General features: G+C 39.3%; 2 protein-coding genes across 3 annotated transcripts in view; both read right to left on the bottom strand.

Annotated features, from left to right (window-relative positions):
- LOC122538034 (peripheral plasma membrane protein CASK-like) overlaps positions 1-25,803 on the bottom strand; it is a 236,344-nt gene that overhangs the window by 157,739 nt on the left and 52,802 nt on the right. The window lies entirely within an intron of this gene.
- Positions 1,891-25,795, bottom strand: LOC122538035. Its single transcript, XM_043671761.1, has 3 exons — positions 25,255-25,795; positions 10,223-11,108; positions 1,891-1,998 (listed from the first exon to the last, which is right to left on the bottom strand). The coding sequence occupies exons 2-3, from the start codon at positions 10,745-10,747 to the stop codon at positions 1,966-1,968; spliced, it is 558 nt and encodes a 185-aa protein (XP_043527696.1). The 5' UTR covers positions 10,748-11,108; positions 25,255-25,795; the 3' UTR covers positions 1,891-1,965.

Genomic DNA, 25,803 nt, shown 5'->3' with positions numbered 1-25,803 from the left:
ACACGAGTGTTCTAACAACTGCAAATTCAGATCCTGCCTCACGCCTGTAATTACGACTGGCAAATTCTGTCGGAGCTGTACGGCCGTATTAGAATTGGCGCACGGAGCTATCTCAATTTTGAAAACCGTCCCGTTGTCAATCTACAGCAGGCCAGTGCAAGAACTTCTCTCGCAAATTGAAATTCCAATTTATACAAAACGTGTTGCGCAACCGTTTCACGCAACCGGCCGCGACGATGAAAATTGTCTCTCCGTTAGTCGATAACTGTGAAAACTGGAATCGATGATAGTGAATGGACCGATAGGGATATACAGCGTACATACTCGTACACGTACTCGTACGTGTTATGCTTATGAAAACTGATAGTTCATTTGTCACGCCGATACGACGAGAGCGACGAAATTTTCACAGCGCTCGGGTATTAAAAGACCTTAGCGCTCATGCATATGCAGCTCGTCGCCAAAAATCAATGCGAGCGTTAATCGCGCGATTACGATTATGATAACTCGTTAATACGTATGCACGTGTAAATATTGGATCCGGCAGCCACGTACAATTGCGCGTAAGCGGAATATTTATTACACGTCTCTACGTGCGTTGCAAATTATCTCTGCATCTGTTGCAGTAACTTCTCTCAATTTCCTTGTACAGGTAGCACGTCGAAATGTCTAAAGTGGACGTTAATAATTTCGGACGCGAATATTTATACCGGTTCAAGTGTTTGCAAATACAATTAGGAAAGCTTAATCCGGTCAGAAAATTATTGTGCCCGACAAGCATTACTATGACTATATTTTAATGAGTGTAACGATAATGTTATGACGAATACGCTACAACGACGGATGAAATCTGCGTAAACGAAATCTATAATCTATTAATAATTCCTTTTCTTTCGCGTAACGTTCGTTCTTCAAATATCTTTCTGTAGAAATTTTTGAATCCAGAAATTTCGAATCTATCTAATTTTGTCTGTTAATTGATACATTTGAATAATGTAGACGGGGAACAAATGAAACGCAAGCTACGACGATGTACCGTTTTTCTAGAAACGAATGGGAACGATACGATAATCCATGCAAATGGCAGATAAGAAATGGTAATTTGTAAACGCTTCGCGACGCAACTTTTGACTCCTCGTTTACATTAGTTTCGACTTACTGATGAGAAAGCCAATCCTCTTATACCACTGTTTCTCAGATTGTTCGATGTGATTTTACCGCAGTGTAAACGTATCTCGCGATATGATTATAAAGTTCGCAGGTCATTCTACGTTTCTCTGCGCGGGGGGAAAAAAAAATATAGTACTATGCGAGAACTCGCGCGTACGTGAATGCCATAAACGAACATCTCGGCGCAGTTCAGAATACAGATCCGAAAAAATCGATCCATCTGACCCATCAACGCTTTGTTTGTGAGAAAAATTGCAGCTATGCGATTAAAATATAAACTTCGTTTGCGTTTCGCGCTATAAGAAATTTGCGAAAATTACGTCATACTTTATCGTTTAACGTACTTCAACAAGTTTTTACGGGAATAATAAATTATAATTAAACCTGAATATTTCGTAAGATCTTATAGGCCGAAGGACGTAATAAGAGCAGCCAATATTAGTTTCCTTCAAGAGTAATAAAGATATTTTTCTAAGTTAAAAGTAATCTAGCCACGTATAAAGTACGTAGAGAAGAAGGTGCAGGAATTTCATTGGCTCCTCCGATATTATATCACCAGAACACAAAAAGAGTAAAATTCCACCAAAGAAAATGAAGGTGTACTCTCACCTTGGAAAAATTGAATTTTACACGCTTTCGTAAAATGTAAAAGTGTAAAAGATTAAAAGTGTAAAAAATATGCTTCTTTCGACTTTGTGCTATATGCGTTAGCGTATCTACACGTTTAACGTCAATTTTAATAAAAAATTGACAAGAACTTACCTCCTTGAGAAGTGTTAATATTGTAGAACGGTATTAACTAGCAACAATCATCGAAGTGACACTTACCTGAAAAATAAGAAAAGAAAAGATCATTTAACAACATATTTTAATTGTACTTTAGCGTAAAATAATACTATCCAAACGCGTGATAAAATACTTTTCATGTAATACTTAAACATGTAAAGTTTAACAAAGAGAATTCTCGCATCTTAGAAGCAATTTCTCTTGCTTCCACGAACTGGGTTTTTGCAGAAGCCAGAAATAAATAGGCGGTAAACAAAATAAATGATTATTGTCGTAATTCGTTGCAGGAGCACTGAGAAAACGGTGCTGACAAAAAAATTCTACTGTTTCGTAAAGACTTCTTCAACTCTTTGCATTTGTCACGTCACCCTTTCTTACAAATCTGCAAGAATTTCTTTCTTTCTCAGTCTTATTTTATTTGCCCGATGCATTTGTACGAACGTTTCTGCACTGATTCGGTTTATGAATTTATCCGTAATTCCACATTCACGAACGTATAGGAAATATTGTTGAAACGAATTTATTACAACTGTATCGATCTTTTCTTGCGTGAATAAATAAATATGGATGTAACTATTTACTGAACGACAGTGAAAGATTAACCCGGGATTACCCACGTGAGGATCTAGTCGCCGGGATGTCCCTGCGTTAGACCCCCAGGTGGGTAATCCCGGGTTAACAACCCCAAGAATATAACATTTAAAAAATTTAACATTTTTACTTAACTTTTTAATCAACTAATTATACAAATAAAGAACAGAAAGAGCTCTCCGTTTCAAGCTTAATCGTTTGGAAATAAATACCATCAGTGTACATCATAAACTATCTACTACATCACCACGAACCTATGTGAGTATATAAGTGTCATAAAGCTAATATACCGTGAACAAAGTCAGGTCATTTGGGAACTTGTCAATTTTTTTAAACATGTGTACTTCCAAATGTAAAATGTATGTAAAATTACTACGAACCCGATTTCTAGGGAACCGAATTTTTCCGAAAAATTGTAGAACTTGCACTATTAATCATGATTCGTTAATAATCTATTACAATGACTACATACCTCATGAAAATTTCTGATTTTATACCTCTGTTATTTCGTGATCTATATTTGTTAAAATATATAAAAAGATCCCTTCAGCAAGTATCGATTTAAATTTAAAGTTTAATTTCCTTCTCAATGGAAACAATGAAATTAATTAATTCACTTTAAGTCTATATAAGTTTTCTTTTTTTTTTTTTTACAAAAGAGCTTTGAAGTTCAGTACGTTCAGTATCGTCAAGGTGTTTTCCTCTCGTCAAACAACGAAGAAATTATCGCGAATTCAAATCACGTAAATTAACACATAAATTATTAGCCTTTAAATACGGCCGTAATGGGAATAAATGTGCTCATAATAAGAACATTTAGGTGCCCCTTGAATTCCTGGCAAAATTGTGAGATCGGCGCAGCTCGCGTGCACGTAATATATTGTGAATGGCTTATGTTCCACTCGTCGAAACGATATAACGCCGTATCTGAGGTAGTTTCGCGTAACGAATATCAAAATGCCGGTACACGCTTGTCCTTGAATATCAAAGAGTCCTTAAGCTCGGTTCTGTTGTATCGTTATGTGACTTTCTGCCCCACGTAATTAGCTTCGTTCGAGGTATTGAATCACTTTGTGAGCTATCGATAGCTTTCACTGAATTCCAGAGCATTAGAAGATTTTAGACGATCGTAATAATTATACCTCTCCATCTCTGGTATTTCTTTCAAATTCTACTGATAAAAAAATGTCCGTTCATTGATCTAATGATGCGAATAAGTACATTAAAAAACGTGTCGCCTCGAGGTTGAATCAATTGGAAATAAATATCATCACGTTTGACTCACTTTGAACTATGATAGTTGTCGAGAATCCAAACCGAATCAAAACATTAATATTAAACAATAGGTGAAGTAATTAAAAAAGTGATTTGTATTTTGTGTTGTATTACCAAATAAAAACGAACTGATTCTTAATTGCAAATAAATTTTCTATGATATTAAAACAGACGCGCTTGTAGGAACTGTGTGATATAATGGATATTGAGATATTCGACGAAAGTTAAAGATGATGGAGCGTTCTTTTGCTCTCAAGGGTCATTCTTATCATCGGCTCTTCAATTTATCTTTACTTAATCAAAAACCCTTGGAAATATTGAATTATAACGTGACCGATATCCAACACCGAGGGAAAAGATGCGTTGAGAAACTTTCTGCAGGTAAAAAATTCATCATAGTTAAATAGTTTTCTTTACCACACACTGACCTAAATAAACTCATGGTGCACACACGCGCTCGTCACTAGGTTATTATATTCTTCTTGAAACACGCTATAAACAATCTTCTAGATCTACGATTCAGAAACTTTGGGATATTAAAACTTTTAATGCGAAATGTGAAACAAATTAAAACATACTCGCGTGAGCGGAGTGTGGTAAACATTATGCTTTGAACAGGGTGACTGATAGTATAGTAAATCGTAATATTCCTCGTTGTGACATTAAATTTACGACATATTCGCAACGATGATTATAATAACCGTGGGAAACTCACGTTGAAAATTGGGGGGAATGATTAATATCGTCTGAGGTTTATCGTCGAGTAAAATGGATACATTTTGCTACATACTTTGGTGAAACGTAGCAATGGAGGAAACGAATGTTGAGACATTTTGCTATGAAATAACTTACGTTGCTACTATATTACTATATTACTATACTTTTTAAAATTACTTTTAAATTATTATTTACTGATAAATAACAAGCAATTTTCAAAAAATTTTCGTTCTATCTATGTTTTGAAAAATGCGCGATCTTTTCGCTTTTTTCAACCTTCAATGACACAGTGTGCTGCAAAAATAACAACGATTTGCTCGTGTGCAAATCATTTTTCCAGAATTAGCATACCCACGCAATAGCTGTCAGTGTGTTTAAAATTATACGGATGTAAAAAGAAAATATGTTACGGTGGAGGAAAATTTACTAGCACGGTCCTGGTAAATATACGATTTTTTTTTAATGACCAATCTGCCTGCACGCCTTTCGCAGCCACAGAGAGAAAACACTGGTCGATTTGCATTATGCCGTATCACGCGTTATGCCACAAGAAGCGTTGCAACCAGGAGGGCCGGTTACGAACCCAGCTTCGCGCGAAAAAACAAACTCGAAAACACGGGAGGCCAATGTTTTTTCATATGCGCCTTCGTTTGCGAGAACGAAAAATCGGATTAAAAATCCATTGTTTTATCCTGTAACGTGGCGTAATAACGTGACGAAATCGATAAAAAGCAACGCGTTGTTTTTTCTTCTTCTTTGGCATTGACAAACAAAAATGGATGGATCGTGCGATAAAATTTTAGCCTATGTATCTGGTGAGTCTTAGGATTCTACGTCCGGGACGTATCACTGACGAAAAGAATTCTATTTTACGTCAATCGTGTACCTTCACGTAGAATCTCCGCTTCTACTTTTCTAGAGGAAACTGTCTTAATTAACTTCATAAGTTAAAATGCACAAAAGGCTAGCAATTAAAAACGTCACTTCAAAAAAAAATTCACTTCGAAATTTACAATTGCTCGTCCCGTGTCCTGGCGAAACTACGAAAATATCATCATTTCTGGAAATGTTGAATGTTAATAACGTATCTACTTGAACGACAAAATTGAAAAAAAAAAAGGATTATAAAAGGTGGAGTTAATTAATTTGGTTCCTCAGAGGCTCGAATTCAATTCCACTCTCGCGTATTCGCCAAATATTCGCTTCACATTTGCAAAACGCTAGTTAAAAATAAAGCGAATAATAAGTAGAAACAAGGTTCTCCCCACGGCAGAAATCATGGTCGCGTCGCCTAATTACGTCCGGTGTACAGTTACACCAGGTCACCGATATCTTCAAACATCCGCGAATCAATAATCGAAAACAGCGTTTTGTGTGCACGAAGAACATTATGGCTAATTTACGTTTCACGCGGAGGGCTGTGCGTCAATATTGGTTCGAATCCGGCATTCGTAACCCAGCTGGGTTGCGAATATTTTACGTTAACGATACAGGTTGTGCGCGATGCTGGCGTGCACCAGTCTCCCTGCTCTTCACCGCTGACCCTTAATTAATTTTTACCCGCACGGTAATTACTTACTGTGCATTCGTAACAACAAACGTTGTCGCGGTTGTCGTTGCACGCACTCGTAATTAGTCGCGCGTTTTTTCCGAACATCTGCCTGCGAGCAACACGAGTATCAACAAACTCGGTGAAACGTTCAAATGACAGAGTGCCGATAATTTAGGCAACATTTAATCCACAGAAGATCGTGTTTCATTTGTTTCTGAACGATATATATATATATATATATATATATATATATATATATATATATATATATATATATATATATATATATATAAATGTGATGGAGTTTCGTCGAAAGAAACGCGAATAACAAGACAGACGAGAGTTGTTTTCAGGAATTCCCGCTCTAGCACGAATCAGGTTAACTGACCTGGTTTTTCAGGTTGTCACTTGAACGTGGAAAAAGAAGCATTTCATTCCGGAAATTATTGAAATTTTATTTTCAGACTGTTTTTGGCTGATTGTGAGAACAAGAGCGTGCGATAATATTGCGTATTTATCGCGATTAGAATTCTCTCTCTTTTTCTTTCTTTTTTTTTCTTTTTTTTTTTTTAGTGAACACAGAGAACATCGATTCAGTGTTTGTTTTTTAAATCGACGAGATAGTTCAGCGAAACAGTATTTATTATCGAGGCGCTTCTTGAATCGATGAGATGTTTTATCGGGACTGAAATTTATTGGGTCCATTCGTACGTTTATACGTAGTTTAATCTTCTGCAGATGCAAAAAAACTGAGTAAAGAACCACTTTCCTATAATGTCATACATATGTACATGTATATCCATAAGTTGCAGAGAATAGTGTATACATGTTCAAAAGTAAGGTGTTTTTTTTTTTTTTTTTTTATTAGCAAACAGAATGTTTTATTTTTTTATCAACGTACGAAGGTATTAACACATTATAAGAAAAGAATAAGTTTCAGATCAAATTTGTTTTACATTTCAAAGGAGAAATTTACGACGAGGCAATGATTCTTTTTTTTCTTCTCCAGGCAAAGAATTTTTTAAAATAAAACCACGATTTTGTTGCTCACTCTGCACTGGTTGCACACTCTATGTACGCCGCTTGTCTCTAGACATCTTGACACGAGTTCATTAACCTGCGATACCCGTGTCATTTAAAATGATTTGAAATTCACCTACACTGATTCTGCGCGTTTAGAAGAAAGCCTCGAGAAATTAAACACAGGTTTAATTTTATTCCTAAATGACAAAAATAATTGCAAACTACAAAAGTTGAATAGTTCAATCAACGTTGCAAGAGAGATCATTCAATTCTTTAACAAACTCAATTTTGATTACCAACCCCAATTAATTGACTTCGAACGAGACAGGATCAAATTAATCATTACCATTTCGTACTAAATCAATTCGTATGAATGTACTGAAAATGTATATTTTCTTTTTTAAATAAAAGAAAATTGCAGTATAGTAATTACGTAAAAGACATTTATACGTGCACAGAAATTACGGAGAAAAAAAGGAAACAAACGCTGCCATCTACCGTCAACTATTGGTAATCAATCACACCGGCAGCTGAACAGGTGCAATTCTTTGAGAAAATGCAATGCAAATTACTGCTTTTGGAGATGAAACGCGTCGGATTAATTTGTGGTCATTGATTCCCCTATTTGACCATTGAAATTAACTTTTCAAAATTAAAACTTTGAAAGAATCATAAATTTCTATACGACTCGTTCGCAATATCGATGATTCTTTCAATGTTTTATTAGTATTGCTAATATCGTTTATGAAAAGACGATTAATCAATATCTAATCCAAGGCACAAAAACATTCCATTTCATAAACATACTAGTAAATTACGCCTGGAAAATAGAATGGCTTTTGTTGTACTTGTATAATGTTAAATTATTAAAATATCGATTTTTGTATATAGTTACGTAGTTAAACGTGGCCTACTGAGCAACGACGAAAAGCAGATGAAATTTTAATAATAAAATAATCACGCGAATAATCTCTACATCTGAAAATATGATTTAAGCTTTCGTTAGTTTAAAAATTAAGTTAAGAAGATTTACTAAATCTTAAACGTTTCGACGATGTTCCGAGACATCGAGAGACCAAAGAGGCCGTCGCTTTTTCAGTTTTCGCGAACGTCATAAAATCCGGAAGTTCCAAGCGAATCGGTGACTTCCGCGTAAAGATTTAGGAAAGTTAGGCAGTTGGCTGAATTAACGCGAGAAGTTCGAAATTCTTGAAGCCACTCGCGTTCGAAACTGCGCCGACAGATTCATCAGAAACTGCGATGCAATTTCACATCGAAAATATCATTCTTTCCACGAAAACGTGCGTTATTCTTTTTTTATGTAAAAAGAAATAACGACTCTTTCGAACGTTCAAGCACGATCGAAAATTTTTCTGAAAAGTTTCGCAATGTAGAAAACAACGCATCAGAGATTTAAATGATTTCTCTTTGAATTAATCTTTCAAACTTAAAATTGAATCGTGTACCGAGAAGATTGCTTGAAATTCCGTAGCAATTGCGTGAATTACGCGTGTACAACCGTATAATAACATTATTTGGACGCTACAGTATTCTCGGAATAATATTATATCACGCTTTTACATACATACGTAGAACACACAGCTATCTCACAAATCTCGTGGTTGCATCTTTTTCTTTTTTTTTTTTTTTTTTTAACAAAATGCTGCCGACTCGCACGTTTGTGCAATTCTTGTCGTTGTGCAAGACACGTTACAGCGTCTTGCATGGAATATCTAAATATCCCGGAAGCTCTGCACACTTTTATTTTCATTAATGGCGTACGTGTATCTGCTTCACGCTACGGATCCTTCGACCTTTTGCGCGTAAGCCATTGTGAAATACGTTCGTGGAACGCGCGGGTATAATGGCCGCACGATGACACAGTTATACTATACACTCTTAATTGTGAGTAATGTATGCATGTAAATGTTATGCATTAATTCTGTCCCCGGTTAAGACATATTAATTCGGACTAACACCTTTCACAACGAACGTTCTCCACTGTGAATGCAATTTTAGCGGTGGAATCCACGGTAATAAATTACACTTCGTACAGTCCTTTACGTAAATTTTACACATTATGCAAAAATACTACAGACACAATAGCGCGCTTTCGCGAGTGAAACTGAAGGTGCCTGGTATTATCTCAATTCTGACCCTTCTTAGGAAGTATCGTGTTGTAACTGGACTGTGGAGTTTTATGGATTTGGAGGTGCAAGAATTCACACGACGCACGGAAATATAAAATAAAACATTCAAAATATCCAAATATTCGGCTAAATATTTTGACTCGAAGTAAATTTCTATTTAGATCCAATTTCTTTGGCCACGTTCGTCAAAATATTATACAAAATTTCCAGTTTATATATAATACGTGTAAAACAATGATAATTTTTATTACGATCCAAGAACCGCTTCAAAACAATAATATAATATAATATAATATAATATAATATAATATAATATAATATAATATAATATAATATAATATAATATAATATAATATAATCAATTTTTGGCACGTGTCGAGGGATTTCGAAATGTCCAAGGTCATCTTCATTTTTTTTTTTTTTTTTAATTGGACCATATAATATCTCCTTAATCATTAAATTTATGTGACTCATACTTGCAATTGAATATTCTTTCAACTTATGATGAAAAAGATACGTGATCCAATTAGAAAATACAAAGGTGACCTCGAAAATTTCGAAACTTCTCAACAAGCACAAAAAAATTGATATTTCGCCTCCCTTAAAACCACACGACTTTTGTATTAAATAATTTCTCATTAGGCGCATAATTTGAAAGTTATTTCAAGTATGCAAGTTACGTGATTCACCCTGTACGATACGACAGTAATTAACTGCCTCAAAATAATGGAAGGCCGACAATTTTCCCGAAGCTTGCACAAGCGAAAAAATTCCACTTACACTCTCGAAATACTCCAATTCCCCATTATAAAAATATACCATTGCATTACAATTAATACCACTACATACATTATATTACAATTGACAATCCAGAGAGAATGCCTCCGTGGTCCTCGAGGAATATTTCGCCGACGGTCGTTGGGGGAAATCCCAAAAATCCTGCGGGAAAAAAGATTACCTTGATGTTCTGACGACGGTATTCCTTGGTGTGAGCGAGGTAGTATTTATAAACGTGGATCGGCAGCGACTTCTTGGTCTCCTCCCCGATCCATCTATGAGGCGTTTCGAATGCCGGTGGTTTTTGCACCCGGATACCGGGCGAGCGTTGACCGAGCGATCCACCGGGCGAGCCAAGTCTGGCCGCGCTGACCGACTTGCTCAGATGATGCCCGGAGGAGGAGCTCGGCGGTGGATGCGTGTGGTAATACGGGTTAGAGGGTGGCCGCCTGTCGACGATATCGACGTGCCTGCGTGGCGACGGCGTCTCGGCCGATCGTTGACGTCGCGGACGTTCCTCATGCAGTCCCGGTTCCGGATACGAGGGACGCACGTACGACGCCGGATGACGCACGGTACACTGCTGCAGCGTTAACACCGGCCTCTGACACACCCTGCACGGTGGATAGACCTGCGGGTTCCACGAGTGGTAGCAGCATCCCGGCGACCTGGAGCCAAGCGGATCCCTGGTCGCAGGGTGGTTCATGACGAACTTCACATCGCATCAAGAATCCTGGCTTTCCTCTTCCAGTCACCACACACCTTCCTCGCGGCCACTTTTTACCGAGACACTCGCGGCTACATCGTTTCACGGGCCATCATTTCGACGATCGAACGCACACGCGAATCGTCCAGCGTATCGTCCAACGTCTCATCCAAGCATTCACTTACATCGCTCGTCTGCTGATCGGAGGGGCATCCGGTACGAGATTAGTCTTCATTCAAAGAAACCCTACTAGATTTTTGGATTTTGGAGGGTGTAACGGTTGGCGAAACGAACGTGTAGAACTGACTTTTCAAGCGACATCGAAGACGACTTTTTTCTTAAACTACCGTTTCCTTTTCTGCTTTCATACTTTTCCTTTCCTTCAGAGTATATCGATAAACTGTACAATATTGACAAGCTGTATGAATTGAAAAGTATAAACAAGAGTTACAATTCGATGCCGATCGTGTGCTTGTATAATAAAATTAAGAAATGAATAAAAAGTGGAGTCGGACTATTCAACTGTTACAAGAGTATTAACAATATATAATATTGCAGATACTTTTATGGCTCACTGTTCACACAGAGAAGGGATTTCACGCGTTCGAAACGCGAATTATTTATTTGGAAAGACGCTGGCAAATTGAAAGAGAGAGAGGTTCGTCGTTTTATTTTATTTGATTTAACCGGGGCCTGTCTTGTTGCGAATGTCGCGTAAATTTCAACTTGGCATTAATAAACTGTGCACCAGGTGGCACACGGCGACTTGTAATATTCCTCACGCGTGCACAGAGGTTAGGCGGAAAGAGAAGCCCGTGTCAACTCGACGCGGAAAGAAAGATTTGAAAGCTCGTACGAGTACGAACGAGGTCGGCATAAAGAGGTTGATTCTTGCGAAAAGTCGTAAGCGCGATTAATACTTAACACGGGGTTAAGTTTACCTTTTTTCAAGGAACTGCGTCGTCTTTGTGCAACGTTTTGTCACACGACAGCGTGAAAGTCTGAAAATTACAAGTCACGAGGACACGAGGATCCCCTCTGGGTTCTTAGCATTTTTTTCGTCGCATAGAATAATTAGGTCTAAAAGTTACGAGTCTAAAGGGTTTTCTTACAAAATTTCGCTTACGTTTCACCATGAAACATCAACTTCTAACTCGTAAAATTATTTGCTGAATTGTACGCAGAAAGATTGTATTATCTCAAAAATAATTTATCGCGAAAGGATTAATTTTTCTAGGTGTGCTGACGATTTGCAGAACCGTTCATTCACAAAGAGACGGATCGAGAATATTTTTCCTCGAACGTCTTTCGCGATAAATACGTATATTTCAAAGTGATGTCAAAGAAAATCAAATTAAACGGTTGCACGAAATAATCTCATATAAAGGCACCCTATAGAGAAAACAGAAAAGTTCAGAGAACAACACCTTGCCAAAGACACAAAGAGTACACAGAGAAAGACGAGATAAAGAACGAGAAGTGTTTGAGAACCAGCTGCGTTGTAATTTGAAGCTCCAGTTCCTTTTACTAAGGGAAAATTGGACAATAAAAACTGAATAAAACAGTATTTAAAGGTAATTAATTTTGGGACATATGATATCACATAGTACAACTATCAAAATTAATTTTTGACGTACTAATAGCTAAAACAAAGATAGCATTATTATTGATATAAGGATAAGAAGTGTCCATAAAGTAGAACAGTTTGGTATTGGTCAGAAACGTCTAAAATAATACAACGAACTATTCCAATTTCTCTGTTTCTTCGCCTTTATATTTTTAAAATGTACTAAAAAAATAGCAATTTATCTGCGTGATCGTTGGATCGTTTCTAATCTCATTTTAAGTACTTAAAAAAGTATCTCTCGCGTATTTCTGGTGGCTTGAGTCGTTACACATCGTATCGTTTAATTAAATAAATACAATCACAACACAGTATAACGCAAGTGTACCAATTTCACTTAGCAAAAGCACGTTTATTCAGTTCTGTTTGCTCGAACATACATGGTAATGGACCAATGTATAAGATCCAATTAAACAGAAATTCTAATGAGAATTAGAGAATGTTAAAGTCAGAGAAAATCAACAAGGAGAATGTGAAGTGTGAGTATAATCCAACTTTCCGACGCAAATTCAAAGCTCCAGGTTATCTTTCAAAATTCCTATGGAAACTCCCAAGGCGTACTTCTTGCAAAACGATCTAACAAAACAAATTAAGCGTGATTTTGCTAGGAAACTTGTCGTGCAGAGTAAACTAAACAAAATTCAGAGCGCCAATATATTTATACTTTAGTATATTTTCTGATTACATTTTTATAATATAATACATTTATTTATGCCATGAAAATATAATATATTTATGCCATTATATATTTCCTGAATCATGATTTTCTCAATTATGACAACGTTTCAATGTTACCGATTTATGAAACTATAGAATATTTAAGTGTAATAAATTTTGCCATAAAAAAAAGGAAAAAATGAATTATCAGGGTCCATCAATTTTCTCCTAATAACGACGCGTGACACCATTGACTTCGCGCGTGATTGAAGTTCTTTGCAAGAAGAAAGGAAGTTAAGCACGAGAGTGGAAGTGGTTCGTGGCCGTGAATATAAAACAGATATGGTTGACGGTGCCTTTTTTCACGAAAGCCCGTGAAATGTGCTACTTCTCGCGCAAAAATTTTCGAGAACTTCAAAGGTTTGCCATTCTTCCGAGCGCTTTCTCATTTTCCTGAGGATAAATCAATCAACTCGCTCGAACTACTAACTCTGTGTCGATCAACCAGAACCGTTTCTGGGGAGAAAATCTGATTGCTAAAAGCTGTTCCAGCTTTATTCGAGTTTCAGCTGGAAAAATGGAACGTCAGGAGAGAAAACTTCACGCCGATTAAACGTATTGAGGTATTACTTTTGTTCGACCTCCGTGGTTTTCCCCCCATGACGAAAGAATGCAAGCTTTCGAAAGTTCGACTTGCGTCGATTTATTTATTAATTTAAAGTTGGCGTAAACTGGAGAAAACTAAACTAGCATTTCTGTGTTTCGTCGAATGCAGGAAAAAATCAAAATCTTATCTGTTAAGGAACAACAGATCATTATACCATATATATTTCCAACGGGCATGGTCTACCTTGTGAAATTTCCCTCAGAAAAATATAATTCCCAAATTTTATGTTATCGGCTGATATCGACCAATGCCTCAGCGCTCGCACCGATATCTCCCGACCCAAAGATCAACGTTCCAGTTAAAGACACAATACCCTACATGCACGATTAAACCAGGTTACAGGGCGAGTCCGACAGCGGAGAGAACGAGCAGACACTGTAGACGTAAATCAAAGGACGCCTGGTGGTCTGGCACCGCTGGTTATAAATGTGTCTAATACATATTCCAAAACGTGTCCCGAGCTCTCGAAGCGTTTTCTGTTTGCGTGAGCTCCGCGGACGTCCGAGATCAGGCTGCGACGGATGAAACTTCAGGCAGCACGCCATAAAACGAGTAACACGTGCGCTAAGCGTTTTCGCCTACAAGTCATACACCCGCCTCTATCTTGTCTGTCTCTCTGTCGTCCTCCCTTCTTTCCTCTCTCTTCAACCCGGGCCGAAACTTTCCCGGCACTGAGCACATTTTCTCTGCCTCTCCCCTCGTCTACCACCCCCTCCGGCCGATTTTCTATGCACTCGCATGTACGTTCCTCCGCATTTCCATTTCCTTAAACTCTTATTCCTACGGCAGAGGCTTTCCGCCCCGAAGGAGCCGAGGAAGGGGGTGTGTAACTTCGATCTGCAGCCTCCTGAGAGGATTGGCAATATTTCAAAAGCGTTCGCTTCTCCCTTCCGTCCTCGTCTTTGTACGCAGAGGCAGACGAACGCCTGACTGCGCCGAGATAACCAGGGAGACGCGAAATAATTGCGCAAATAGTGGTGCCGGCTAATGCACTTGCGTCCAGACGGCACACGCTTAGACCACCCCGTCTCTCTCCGTGGCCAGCGACGTCTCCTTCCTTTTCCGGTTCCTCGACTCTTTCTCGTTGTCGCTGCGCGACGCGGCCCACCGCGAATAATACACACAAATATTGGACTCGAGAAGTATTCAAATATTGGCAGACACTTTTTGTAGAGCTAACCAAAGGTTTGGGGTGAAAGGTTTGGGTTCTCTGTACATAGAAATATATAGATCTTCTAATGTCAGTACGCCCTTGGAATATCAATTTCTGAAAGGATATTTTAACACGGTGTTTATACGTGTACGAGAGACCACGCTATGAGTCACAAGATGCGAAACGTTGAACTAAGTAAAAGTGTATCGAAACTTTTGATCGATACTGCGTACAAAGCTCCACTACATTCCTTTCTCTTTTTTTTTTTTTTTTTTTTTTTTTTGAATGAAAAGATATAATTTTGTTTTATTTTAATATTTTAGGATGGAGTAAACTTTTTTTTCTCTTTTCTTATTTCTTTTTTTTTTTTTTTTTTTAATAGAAAGCTTCATAATCCTCTTCGTATAATTATAAAACTGATGCAAAGTGGGAAGATATTTATCCAAGAAGCTTCGTGAAAATGGGACCAAGCTGATACACCGCGATTATACTTATTGATTAATCCAAACATGATTAAAAAAGAGTAATCGATATTCGAAAAAATGGTGCACTCGTGCACACCGTAGAAACAAAACATTTAGCTTAATTTCCCAAGAACTGTAAATCATTCTCATTGCAAGAGTATGATATTAATCATCCCTGGCGTTGGAACAAATATCTTAATCACGCGGAGTATGTATCAGCAGTCTGGATTTATCACAGGCGTCCGAAATAAATGAGCAAGAAGCCGTAAAATCGTACACGACCCATAGAATCCGTTGGATAGACGTTCGATCTATCTGACGTGATAAAATATTCGAGGCTTGAAGAATATCTTGGCGCTCATTCAAAAGCAATTTTAATCTGAACTCGACCCGAGGCGAGGTCGCTAACTGATCGTATTATCCAAGAGGCTAAATGGAAAAATATGTTTGAGGATCGTATTGCAACGTTAAAATACACTCTTCTTATGAAAAAAAAAAGATGTTAATACGTGTGCTAGAAAATTGTCCTACATTTCTTTGGCACCGAATCCATCGGAATTACTCGAATTCCAATACGAGATGAAACTATCGAATGACACGATACCGCTAATAGCGCTATTAAGAAACTGAACCTAGACGAATACATATCGTCTCAGACTTTGTATGAAACGTAAGTTTTATTTTTGCAAAATAAAACGTGTCTGACAAATGTATAAAATAGTATATTTATATAAATGTATAAATTTAAAAAAAAAGAAAAAAAATAGGTTGGAATAAGATTCGAAATAAAACTGACGATTCAAGATACTTTTGACGTCGTGATATTTTGAAAATTTGGTCAGCTAAACTTTCAATAAATATTTAAGAAACTTGGTTGGACAAAACGGTTTGCGTGCAAATCGAATGAGACATTAGCGCGTACGTATATCTACTGAAATCAATAACCTGGTTTCAGGTTCTATTTATTACACATTAAAAAAGTAACGGACGCTGCATATAGTCTTCGCAAAACTGATGACCACGAATTATTAACGAATTGAAACAATAATTCACAGGCAAATGTCTGACCGCTGAATTCATGATAGGCTGCTGATCAATTATTTTCAACCTAGATACCCGATATAAATTCGCGGCAAAAGATCCGATTCGTATCCATTTGCAATTTTTCTTTTGCAACCTGATCGCCATCTTGAAACCACAGCCTCCATTATACCGAGAATGACAAATATACCGGACACAAATTTCCTGTTAATTCACACCCAGAAATTTCCGATCGAAATCAACCAACTGCAACCGTGACGGCCTCGCGCGCACGAAAATTATTAGCCAATATTTGTAGTTTGAAACTGCAGACATCATCGAGAGAAGGAGAGACGGATAAAGCCTTGTTTCGAATTCGAATATTATTCGGGGGAAGTGGGGGGGGGGGGAATATTGGACGTAACGAGGCAGGTGAACGCGAGAGACAAAGTCTCCCGGTGCAAACACAATACAGAAACCCATGAAAGAAGAAATCCTCGCTCGGTATTGTCAACGGGCGCGAGGAATGACGATGAAGGAAGAATACGTATACGTGGTACACACGTTGCTACACGAGTACTAAATCAAAAACAGTACCGCGCTGTGGAAGTTAGAAGGGGGAAGAGAGAAAGAGAGACGAGCAAGATGGAACGAGCGCGTTTTCATGCTCGAACGCAAACAAAGAGGCCCGATGACAAAACCTGCACAGACTGAATACTCCGCCCGTAGAAAACACAAGAACTAGTAATATCGCCGAATTCCCTCGGGCCACTGATCACGTGATCCGAAGGAATCTTAAATTCCCCACTAGCTTTACGATCACATCGGCAAAAATCCACCCGATTTGCCGGCGATTGATTAATTGACAAAAGTGTCAACGTCGCGGCAAAGAATGTTCTTTCTCAGTGATAGAAACAGAAAGAGAGAGAGAGAGAGAGAGGGAGAGAAAGATTGGTACGTGTATCGAGAATCCTTGGAAATTCGGTCGAACAGCAGCATCTCAGGTGGAGAGAAATACCGGCCCCATTATGCATTCAGACCCGTAATTTTCTGGCTAAGCAGTCTCATTCTTCTCGTTTAGCGCCGGACTCCGGCTCTGCTAATTGATTTTTACAGGTTAGCGTGACTGAGAAATTGCGGACGAACGCGCGTGAATAATCAGCTACCTTGTTTTCTTTATGTATTTTTTTTCTTTTTTTTTTTTTTTTGCTGAATTCCACCGCATTTCGCTGCGCTATTTTCTTTTCCGGACTGTTTCGAATGTCAGACAATGCGCAAATGAAAGTTTGGAAACGGAAGGAACAAATTAAATCACCCAAAGGGTCGGTCCTTTTTTGTTGAATTTTCGAGTTTGGTGTCACTTGATGTAGCACAATAAATCTATGAAATTTTCAAAACGATCAAGGATTAATCCTATAATTAAGGATTTAATCCGATCTAACAGCTAACAGTTTTTGGCATTGAATTTCGAAATTACTCGTTGTATTTTCGTGACAAAATACTTTTCGAACAGTTGCAAGAAAATTATCTATCTAAGATAGCCGTAAGATATTTGGAAATTAATGATCACGGACGAGACCTGACACTTTGAAGTATTTACAAAAATATTCTATCAAATATCGACGTTAAATATACGACGAGTGGAAAATCTTGCCGATACAAACGCGTACAATGCAGACTCGTATACACAGATAACGTTAAATCGTCCGTAATAGTTTAATGTAACATCCGAGGCTGCTTTCCCTGCTAGATCGTTTAACTCGGAAGAATGGCCTCTCGTTCTGCCAAGACAATTCCCAAGTTTCAGCGAGGAGGAGGACTCAGCCGCCACGAAAAATACCATTCTTACATAATATTCTTATGTACCACGTACTGTTTTTCACGATGATAAATCCCGAGTCCGACGACGAAGCCTCTTCGCTTTTCCTCCCCCCCCCCCCCCTCCATGTTGATACTAATTTCAAGGCAGATGGTGAATAGCCGAGGACCGTTACTTTTCTTCAAGTCTGCCATGCTCTTTAGCGGTTAAGCTTTCTTCCTTGCTTCTCGGTCCGAATAAGAATTCCTTTCCGTGGCTGTTATCGTAAATCACGGAAAAGAAAAAAAAAAAAATGGAGAAGAAGAAGAAGAACGAAGATGAGCCATTTCAGCAGCCTCGTCAAAATCTCGGGACGAGCATTCATTATCGCACGGGACAGAAGATGATGAAATCGAGTTTCGTTCATTTAGGAAGAACACAAATCATTCGAACGTTACATCTGATTCTGTACAATCAAGAATCGTGCTTACGTCAAACGAAATACGTTTGTGTGTAAATTTTGTGCTTGTAAAAGTTCGGGAGTGAATTGGTAATATAACGTGCGCGGATCCGCGAGTATAGTTTCCGGTCGTAGAAAATAATTATTGATACGTCTGTCATGAATATCTGAGAGCGCGCATTCGATCGCTGATGTCGATCCATTTATTCGTCAATTTTCTAGGAATTGAACGATTTAAACTGTTATTTGAAACTTGTCCCTACTTTTGAAAAGTATTTGTGTATTTTATATCGATCTTTCACAAACAAATTGAAAAGTTTCTATTATCTTTCGTACGATCATAAGTTTATAGAAATGTAAAAATTTTAAAATAACTGTTCGTGACGGCAAAAATATTTCTTTACCACAGTTAACTCTCTGTAAGCTATATTTCTCTTTCCAACGATTACAATATGAAACATAGACGCTCGATACACGATACTTTTCAGAAAAACAGCGTTCATCATCGATAAAAGGAGCGGGGTAATAATCTTTCACTCTCTCGCGCTCCGATCCATTTCTTCGAATCGTTTCCGTCGAAACGCGCCACAAATCGTCCGTAATATTAAAGTTCATAGGTCGTATCTGAAAGTATCGTTCAGACGAATCCTGACAAATCTCGACGAACGTTCGAGTTGACACTGTCAAGGCGGCGAACGCATGAATTAGAAACGCTGAAGTACAACGAAACGATAAGCTTCATCCGAAGCAAACGAGAGGGAAAGAATACGCGAGAGGGAAAACCAGAAGCAGAACACATGTACATAGTGTCCCAGTAATCGTCGTGTTATGTTTAATAATTGGAATTTATATACTAATACCACGACAAGTAATTTTCGACGATTGAAATTATTCGATTGAAAAAGGAAAATTACAAGTGGAAAGTTTCGTCAAATGACCAAATTCGTATTGTTATACTTATTAGACTTATTTTCGTTTTCAACTGGAATTATCCAAGAGAATAGAGTCAGGAAGAAGATCTGGCCGCAACTTTGGCGGCGACGAGGTTTAAAGAGAAGAAGAGGCAGCGAAGAGATTCGGTAAGACGGTTCGCGCTGTTAGTTTCGCCACGTCCTTCCACCCCCTGACAATTTCGTCGACCCGCCGACCCGACGACCCGTCGCTTCGAATCCCCGCTCAATCCTTCCCCACTCTCAAAAATCCAGCAACCCTCCGCCAGCCCATCCCTCTATCGTTCCATGGTTTCCCTCTCTACCGTCAGCCTGCCCGTACAAAATTCAATCAATGCGCTAACGCGCAGGTCTCCTACGACTGTGCAGACTTCGAGCTGCTTTACATCCCTCTTCTTCCTTTCTTTCTTTCTTTCTTTCTTTCGTTCGTTCTTTCTTCGCTTCAATGTCTTTTTTTCATCTCCTCTGCTTTTGAAGAAAATCAAGGTGGTGCTTGTCGCGCGAACGTTCGAAATTCCAAAAAGAGATTCCAAAACGCTCTCTCCATGGGGTTGAATGAGCTGTCGCGGGTATATATATATATTTTTTTTCTTTTCGCAAGAACTTTTTGGGGTGACTGGTCGGAGGCGGATTTATCGATAGCGCGTTCCTCGTTCCACTTTGACGAATGAAGTTGGAATTCGTGATGGTACGTATCGAGTGGCAATTTCGTTTCGCTGTGAGGTTAGAGCAGTGCGTGTTGTTGCAGCTGTAGGAAGGTAGGTTACGAGACACTTTTATCCCTCTCGTGTCTATGGACGTTTTACGCACCACTACGAGTGAAGGTGTGTGAACAACTTTCGATACGTACTATGTACCATACAACATGTACAATATGTACTGCTGTTTCGTGTGAAATTTATATACATTTCTAGAACACAAGTGTTTCTTTCGTTTGTAGCTGTTAACCTCCTCACGATTCTGTCTCGCGAACTGTCTTTTATCAGAATCTTTGACTAACGTATCTCGCGTAAAAAGACACGTGATACTGCGCCATGATGCATCTCGTCCATGAACGCGAGGAGATTAAACACACGGTTCTTTCATTAATTTAAATACGTTGAACGTTTATAGCTTTTCCAATCAGAAATTCATTCGTTGAATTAAAAGAAAAATATCTGCCAATAATTACATCAAAGTAATAGCTAAAAAATATATAAATATATATATATATGATTTGAAAGAACATTAAATTACCTAATATCATAGAAAATCGGATAGAACAGAGAGCTATACGACGAAAATTTTTTACATTCGCGTGTCTTTAATTTTCCCTGATTGAACGTGACAAAGGGACTGAAATTAAATCGAGGAACGCGTGCTGAGTTACAGGGATATTGACGTGGCATTGGCAGGAATAATTCACGATCTTTTCCATTCGTGGGTAATTATTCGGATCGATACGTCGAAACGTGTGCGCGTGGGAGGAAATTTCAAGAAACGAACATCCTGGGAATTACGAAAAATTCGTTTCCATTGAATTAGTCTGTCGGAGCCTGGCCGATTTTCGCGGGAATAAGCTGCACCGGTGCCGTGCCAAATCGGCTATCGACCACTCATTAATTTCGCAACAAGTAAAAAAATCAGAGGCCCGCCAGATATATGTTGCACTATTGTACAATTTATTGAGCCAATCGCGGTGGCACAGTATCGCACGTATACACACACGCGATGGTACCGATCCGAGGTTTTACATACACGTGTTTTACCAAAAATTGTAATCAAGGCTGCTCCAATAATTTAGACATCGTTATTGAGCGTCGAACTTGCGGGCAACCTGTGCCAAATTAATAAACGAATCGATTGATGATGCGATAACTTCTACGAAAATACTTTGCGATCGCCGGAAATCGCGGCAAAATTGAACGTACTGTCGTGTAAAAACGTAGTAACTACTTTCTACAATCGTGTGAATCGCTTTTCAAATACATTCATCGTTGTTTGCACGTCGATAACTGCGTACCGTTCGTCGTTAAAACGTTTACAGAATACAGATGATGCAGGATTAATTGACAGCGTAGACCTTTACGATAGATTTTAGATTGTTATCCAAATTTATCACTGCTATTCTCGTCCGAAACCTGAGAAACTAATGCAAATTTAAAATTCTCTTGTCGACTGTTTAAAATGTTCGATTTCGTGTCATTCGAAAATGAGCAGGAACATACATCTCTTTATAGCCGTACGGGAGTAAAATTTTAACAAGAATTTACGACAACAGCTAACTAAATATAAAACGTATTTCAATTTTCAGCAACAACGACGCATCTATTAAATATTCTGTACAGAAATTTCCATACTTATTTCCCACTATATTATCTTTCAATAATTTTACTGAAATTTCGTTTAACATTAATATAAATCTAAACAGACAAATTTCAATTCACATTTTCGCGAATGCTGTTTTCACATTTAAAGGTAACAAGAGCATTTGTTTGGAGAAAAAAAAAATTCTTTTCAATTGCAAACTGTGCGAAGCGCGAAACATTGAAACTGCACAAAGTTCTTGTTTTCGTTTCCGAAAGATGTATTTTTATTTTCTGAAAGTTATCCCGGCTGCGTCATCAATTTTATCGCTTCTCCAACGTATCCCCTCTTCTCTATACACAGGCACTTTGTTTTATAGCACCGCTGTGGCGGTACAACAGAATAAAACGGTGTATCACAACAGGTATGTACAAACTACACTTGCGCTTTTAAAACTACCCAGACTATGTACGGAATTTCCAGGATGGAACTGAAACCTTATTACCAAAGTATCCGCGGAATTTTCAAGACAGAACCGCGCCTAACCTCCAACGGGACAAATTTTCGCGCGGCCGGCATACACAATGAGAAAAGAATGGAGATGGCTGAACTTTCAAATTATAAACTTTATCGAACAGCTCGCTCTTCCCTCGACGTTCACGTAACGACGAAAGAGGAGAGCCCTTAATTCTCGCGTGTCTTTAAACAAAGTGGTTCCTTCCGTTTTTATTAGAGAAAAATCTCGAGACGAGATCGTCAAAGCTGCAAAGTAAGTTTGAATAATTTTCAAAAGAAAACGAAGAACCTCTGTAAATTGATCTCGTTGGAAATTCTCTCGTGCATTGGAGTACTAGCTGTCTTTGAAAGAGATGAAATTAGTTTTCCCCCTTCGATCAATTTATCGAACTAAATCAGCCATAAAGTACCAATTAATGAAACGAATCATCTCGTGCATGTTGGGACGCTTAATGGACTGCAAAAATTTGAATTTAAAGCCACAGGTTTTTCTCAATTTCCCGTGAAACTAAGTAGTCTGTAATCACAAAATGTCAAACGAAACAATCAGAAGTGCAATAGCAAAAGCTTCTTTTTTTTTTATCGATGCCAAAGGTCTTCCGCGCCATCTCGCAATTTAAACTGCAAATCGGTCGAAATACGCGCGTTAAATCTGCTGACGTAATTAAATATCGTTTCCCCGTTACGGTCGATTCATTTAGCGAGTTTGAAGAACCAGCCCAAATATACACCTATCCCAAATGTATCGAACAGGAAAAATGCTTGAACGTCGATTACGGGCCGATATAATACAATGCAGATCACGAATGAATAGTGACACTGTTATCCGGCGTTCGTAACTGTAAAAGTTTTAACGAGCATGCGAATGAAAACAACTCTTTCGGCAGAAACTCTCTAATTAGATTACGAACAATAGAAAACGCTACATTTAACGAACAATTCCATGTTCCCTATGGGAAAGAGAGAGGGGAGGACGCACGCAACCGAATAACGAAATAAAATTTCGGACTGCGGCCTAATGAAATTACACCAAAAAGCTTGAAACATTTATCCCTTTCTTCTTCTTTTAATCCGATACAGAGGGACATCTGTACACATTGAAACACGAAGAAGAAAAAGAATATTCTCACCGAGGACATCGAGACATCATTTACGCGAGAGTAGGCGTTCGAATCGAAGTGACTCGAGGAGAAATCCCCGAAGAATTCCTCAAAACTGTTCGAGCAAGTTCAAGCAAAGGATTATCGATTATCGCAACGACGAGAAAACGACCTGTAATATATTTCCAATGCGTTTGAAAATACAACTGCCCGATATATATACATCTGACTTTCAAACCGGGCGAAACCTTCGGGCTTTCACAGCGAGGCCATCGCCGCGAGTTCTTAACAGCTGAGTCAGACAACCTGTCTGAGATACGAGGTTTACGTCGTTCACCCCCGGCTGCCGGGAGTGCAGCCCAGGAGCAAAGATCAGACGATAGAAAAGGGTAAAAGAGCTACTTCTGGGGTGGTAAGATGAACCGATTATGACGGGAATAGGATCCGACGTGAAATATGGTGGCAATCGACGGAATCTATCGCACCGATCGGAGAAACGTGGTTAAGCTATCCGCGGAAACCGCGAAATTATTGGCTTTCGGTCAATCAACAACTAAATTGATCAGAACTCTCGCAGACACGTACCAAAATAGATCGATAGATTTATATTTCACGCAGCCGAAACTGCAGCGAACTGGCTAATTTCATTTCGAGGCCAGTCTGTGATTGCCCGATCACGGCGAACGGAGAAACATTTTAACGGTAGTTAAATTTAAGATAAATCACCGTGTCGTGATTTATTTATCGGGAATTTGAATATTTTTCACTTTGAACCGACGGAGACGAAACGAATCTGCTGAATGAAAGATACGAGTCGTGGACGAAAGTTTGTGGTAGTCGAAGAAATTACTCGTTAAAGACTGAAAAAAAAAAAAAAATAAAAATAAAAAAAAACGAAGGAGTCGCCGGTGACATTTAACAGGGAAATTATCAAGAAACTTGGGAAAGTCAAGGCCTTTTGAAAACCGCCGGTGATCCTAAAATATCAGCTCGTGCATTAACGTGCCCCCTGCCTAATCAGCCGTTTCTGTTTTCATGCAGACCAACCAATATTTTCGTCACCGTACTGTGTAAACGATACTCGGGGATATTGCAGCGGAACGTTAACTCTTTCGTCCCTCCTTTCGTGCCCCACATCGGGTTAAGCTTACATAAGAAGCGTGTGTCTATTCAACGACGAAGACTATTCGACGCCTTTTTGCACGCGGTGACCGCCCGGGAGATCAACGCCCTCCGACACACTGCACGAGATTCTTTCACGCGCGCAGGAAACGCGATCCATCTTTTCCCCGTGGACTCGGGAAAAATCCAACCGATACGTGGGAGAGATACCTTTCCCTCCACACCGTGTCCGATGAGCCGAACTCGAAGCTCGAAGCTCCCTCGAAAGTCGGCTGAGTTGCTATTTGCAGATACTTTTCGAAATTAGATACACCCACGGAGAAGTAACAAATTGCGTTGCAACGCGAAACGCACAACTGCGGTACAAGTAGCCAGCGACCGGAAAAATGTTCGTCGCGCCAGCGTTACAATACGCAACGTAAACAAACGCTCTTCGTTGCCTATTTTCTCTCAACCTACGTTCAGCCAAGGGAAACATCAACAACATCTTCTTAAGAGGATAGACGAATTTCGCGAACTCTCGATTCTTCGAACAAGGAGAAGTTTGGAAGCTGGAAGTGGGTAACTCTTGAATGAAATAACTGTTGGACGAGAGGGTCGGTGTCGCATATTGGTCAGGGATGAACGGGGAATGTCTGTCGCATTGGACGACACGTACGCTTAGCTACGTAGCTACGTGAGCTGGTTTACCGAATCACGAAACTCCGGGGTAACAACACACTTCCATCGGCGAGACACGTTGTCTTGATCACAGTGATAAAAACACAATAACTCGGGGAACGCAAGAGAGGCGGTGAATACGTGATGGTCGCGAGAGGTCGTGCCGAGCCCGAGTGGGTTTACAGGCCGGGTGTGTGTTTACAGGCCGCGCGCGAGGAAACCGTTGCCAGAAATTAGCGGCTGAACGGCCTCGTAGCACGTTTCACCAGCGGCTGAAGGGAACTGGGGAACGCGGGCGGTACGCGGACTGTCACACCGAACGGTAATCATCTCCACGTGTTCCGGGCAACACGATCGACCTCGGGGGACGCGCAGTTGTCGACGAAACCGTGAATTAGGGGAAGCGGAACGCGTCGCTCGCGATCTACGTTCTGCGACATACTAGCTTTCGTAGCCTGACGCCCACCACCCTCGGCCGGCATCAACTCCCCTTTCTCCAACCAGCATCCCCCACCCTCGCACCCCTTCAGCTCTTGCCAGCCGTCTCTCACCCTCTGCCTCCCTGGTCCAACGCGCGAC

The sequence above is a fragment of the Frieseomelitta varia genome, unplaced genomic scaffold, assembly GCF_011392965.1.
Source record: "Frieseomelitta varia isolate USP_RPSP 00005682 unplaced genomic scaffold, Fvar_1.2 scaffold_953, whole genome shotgun sequence".
Taxonomy (NCBI): Eukaryota; Metazoa; Arthropoda; class Insecta; order Hymenoptera; family Apidae; genus Frieseomelitta; species Frieseomelitta varia.
This window is presented reverse-complemented; position numbering and strand designations above follow the sequence as displayed.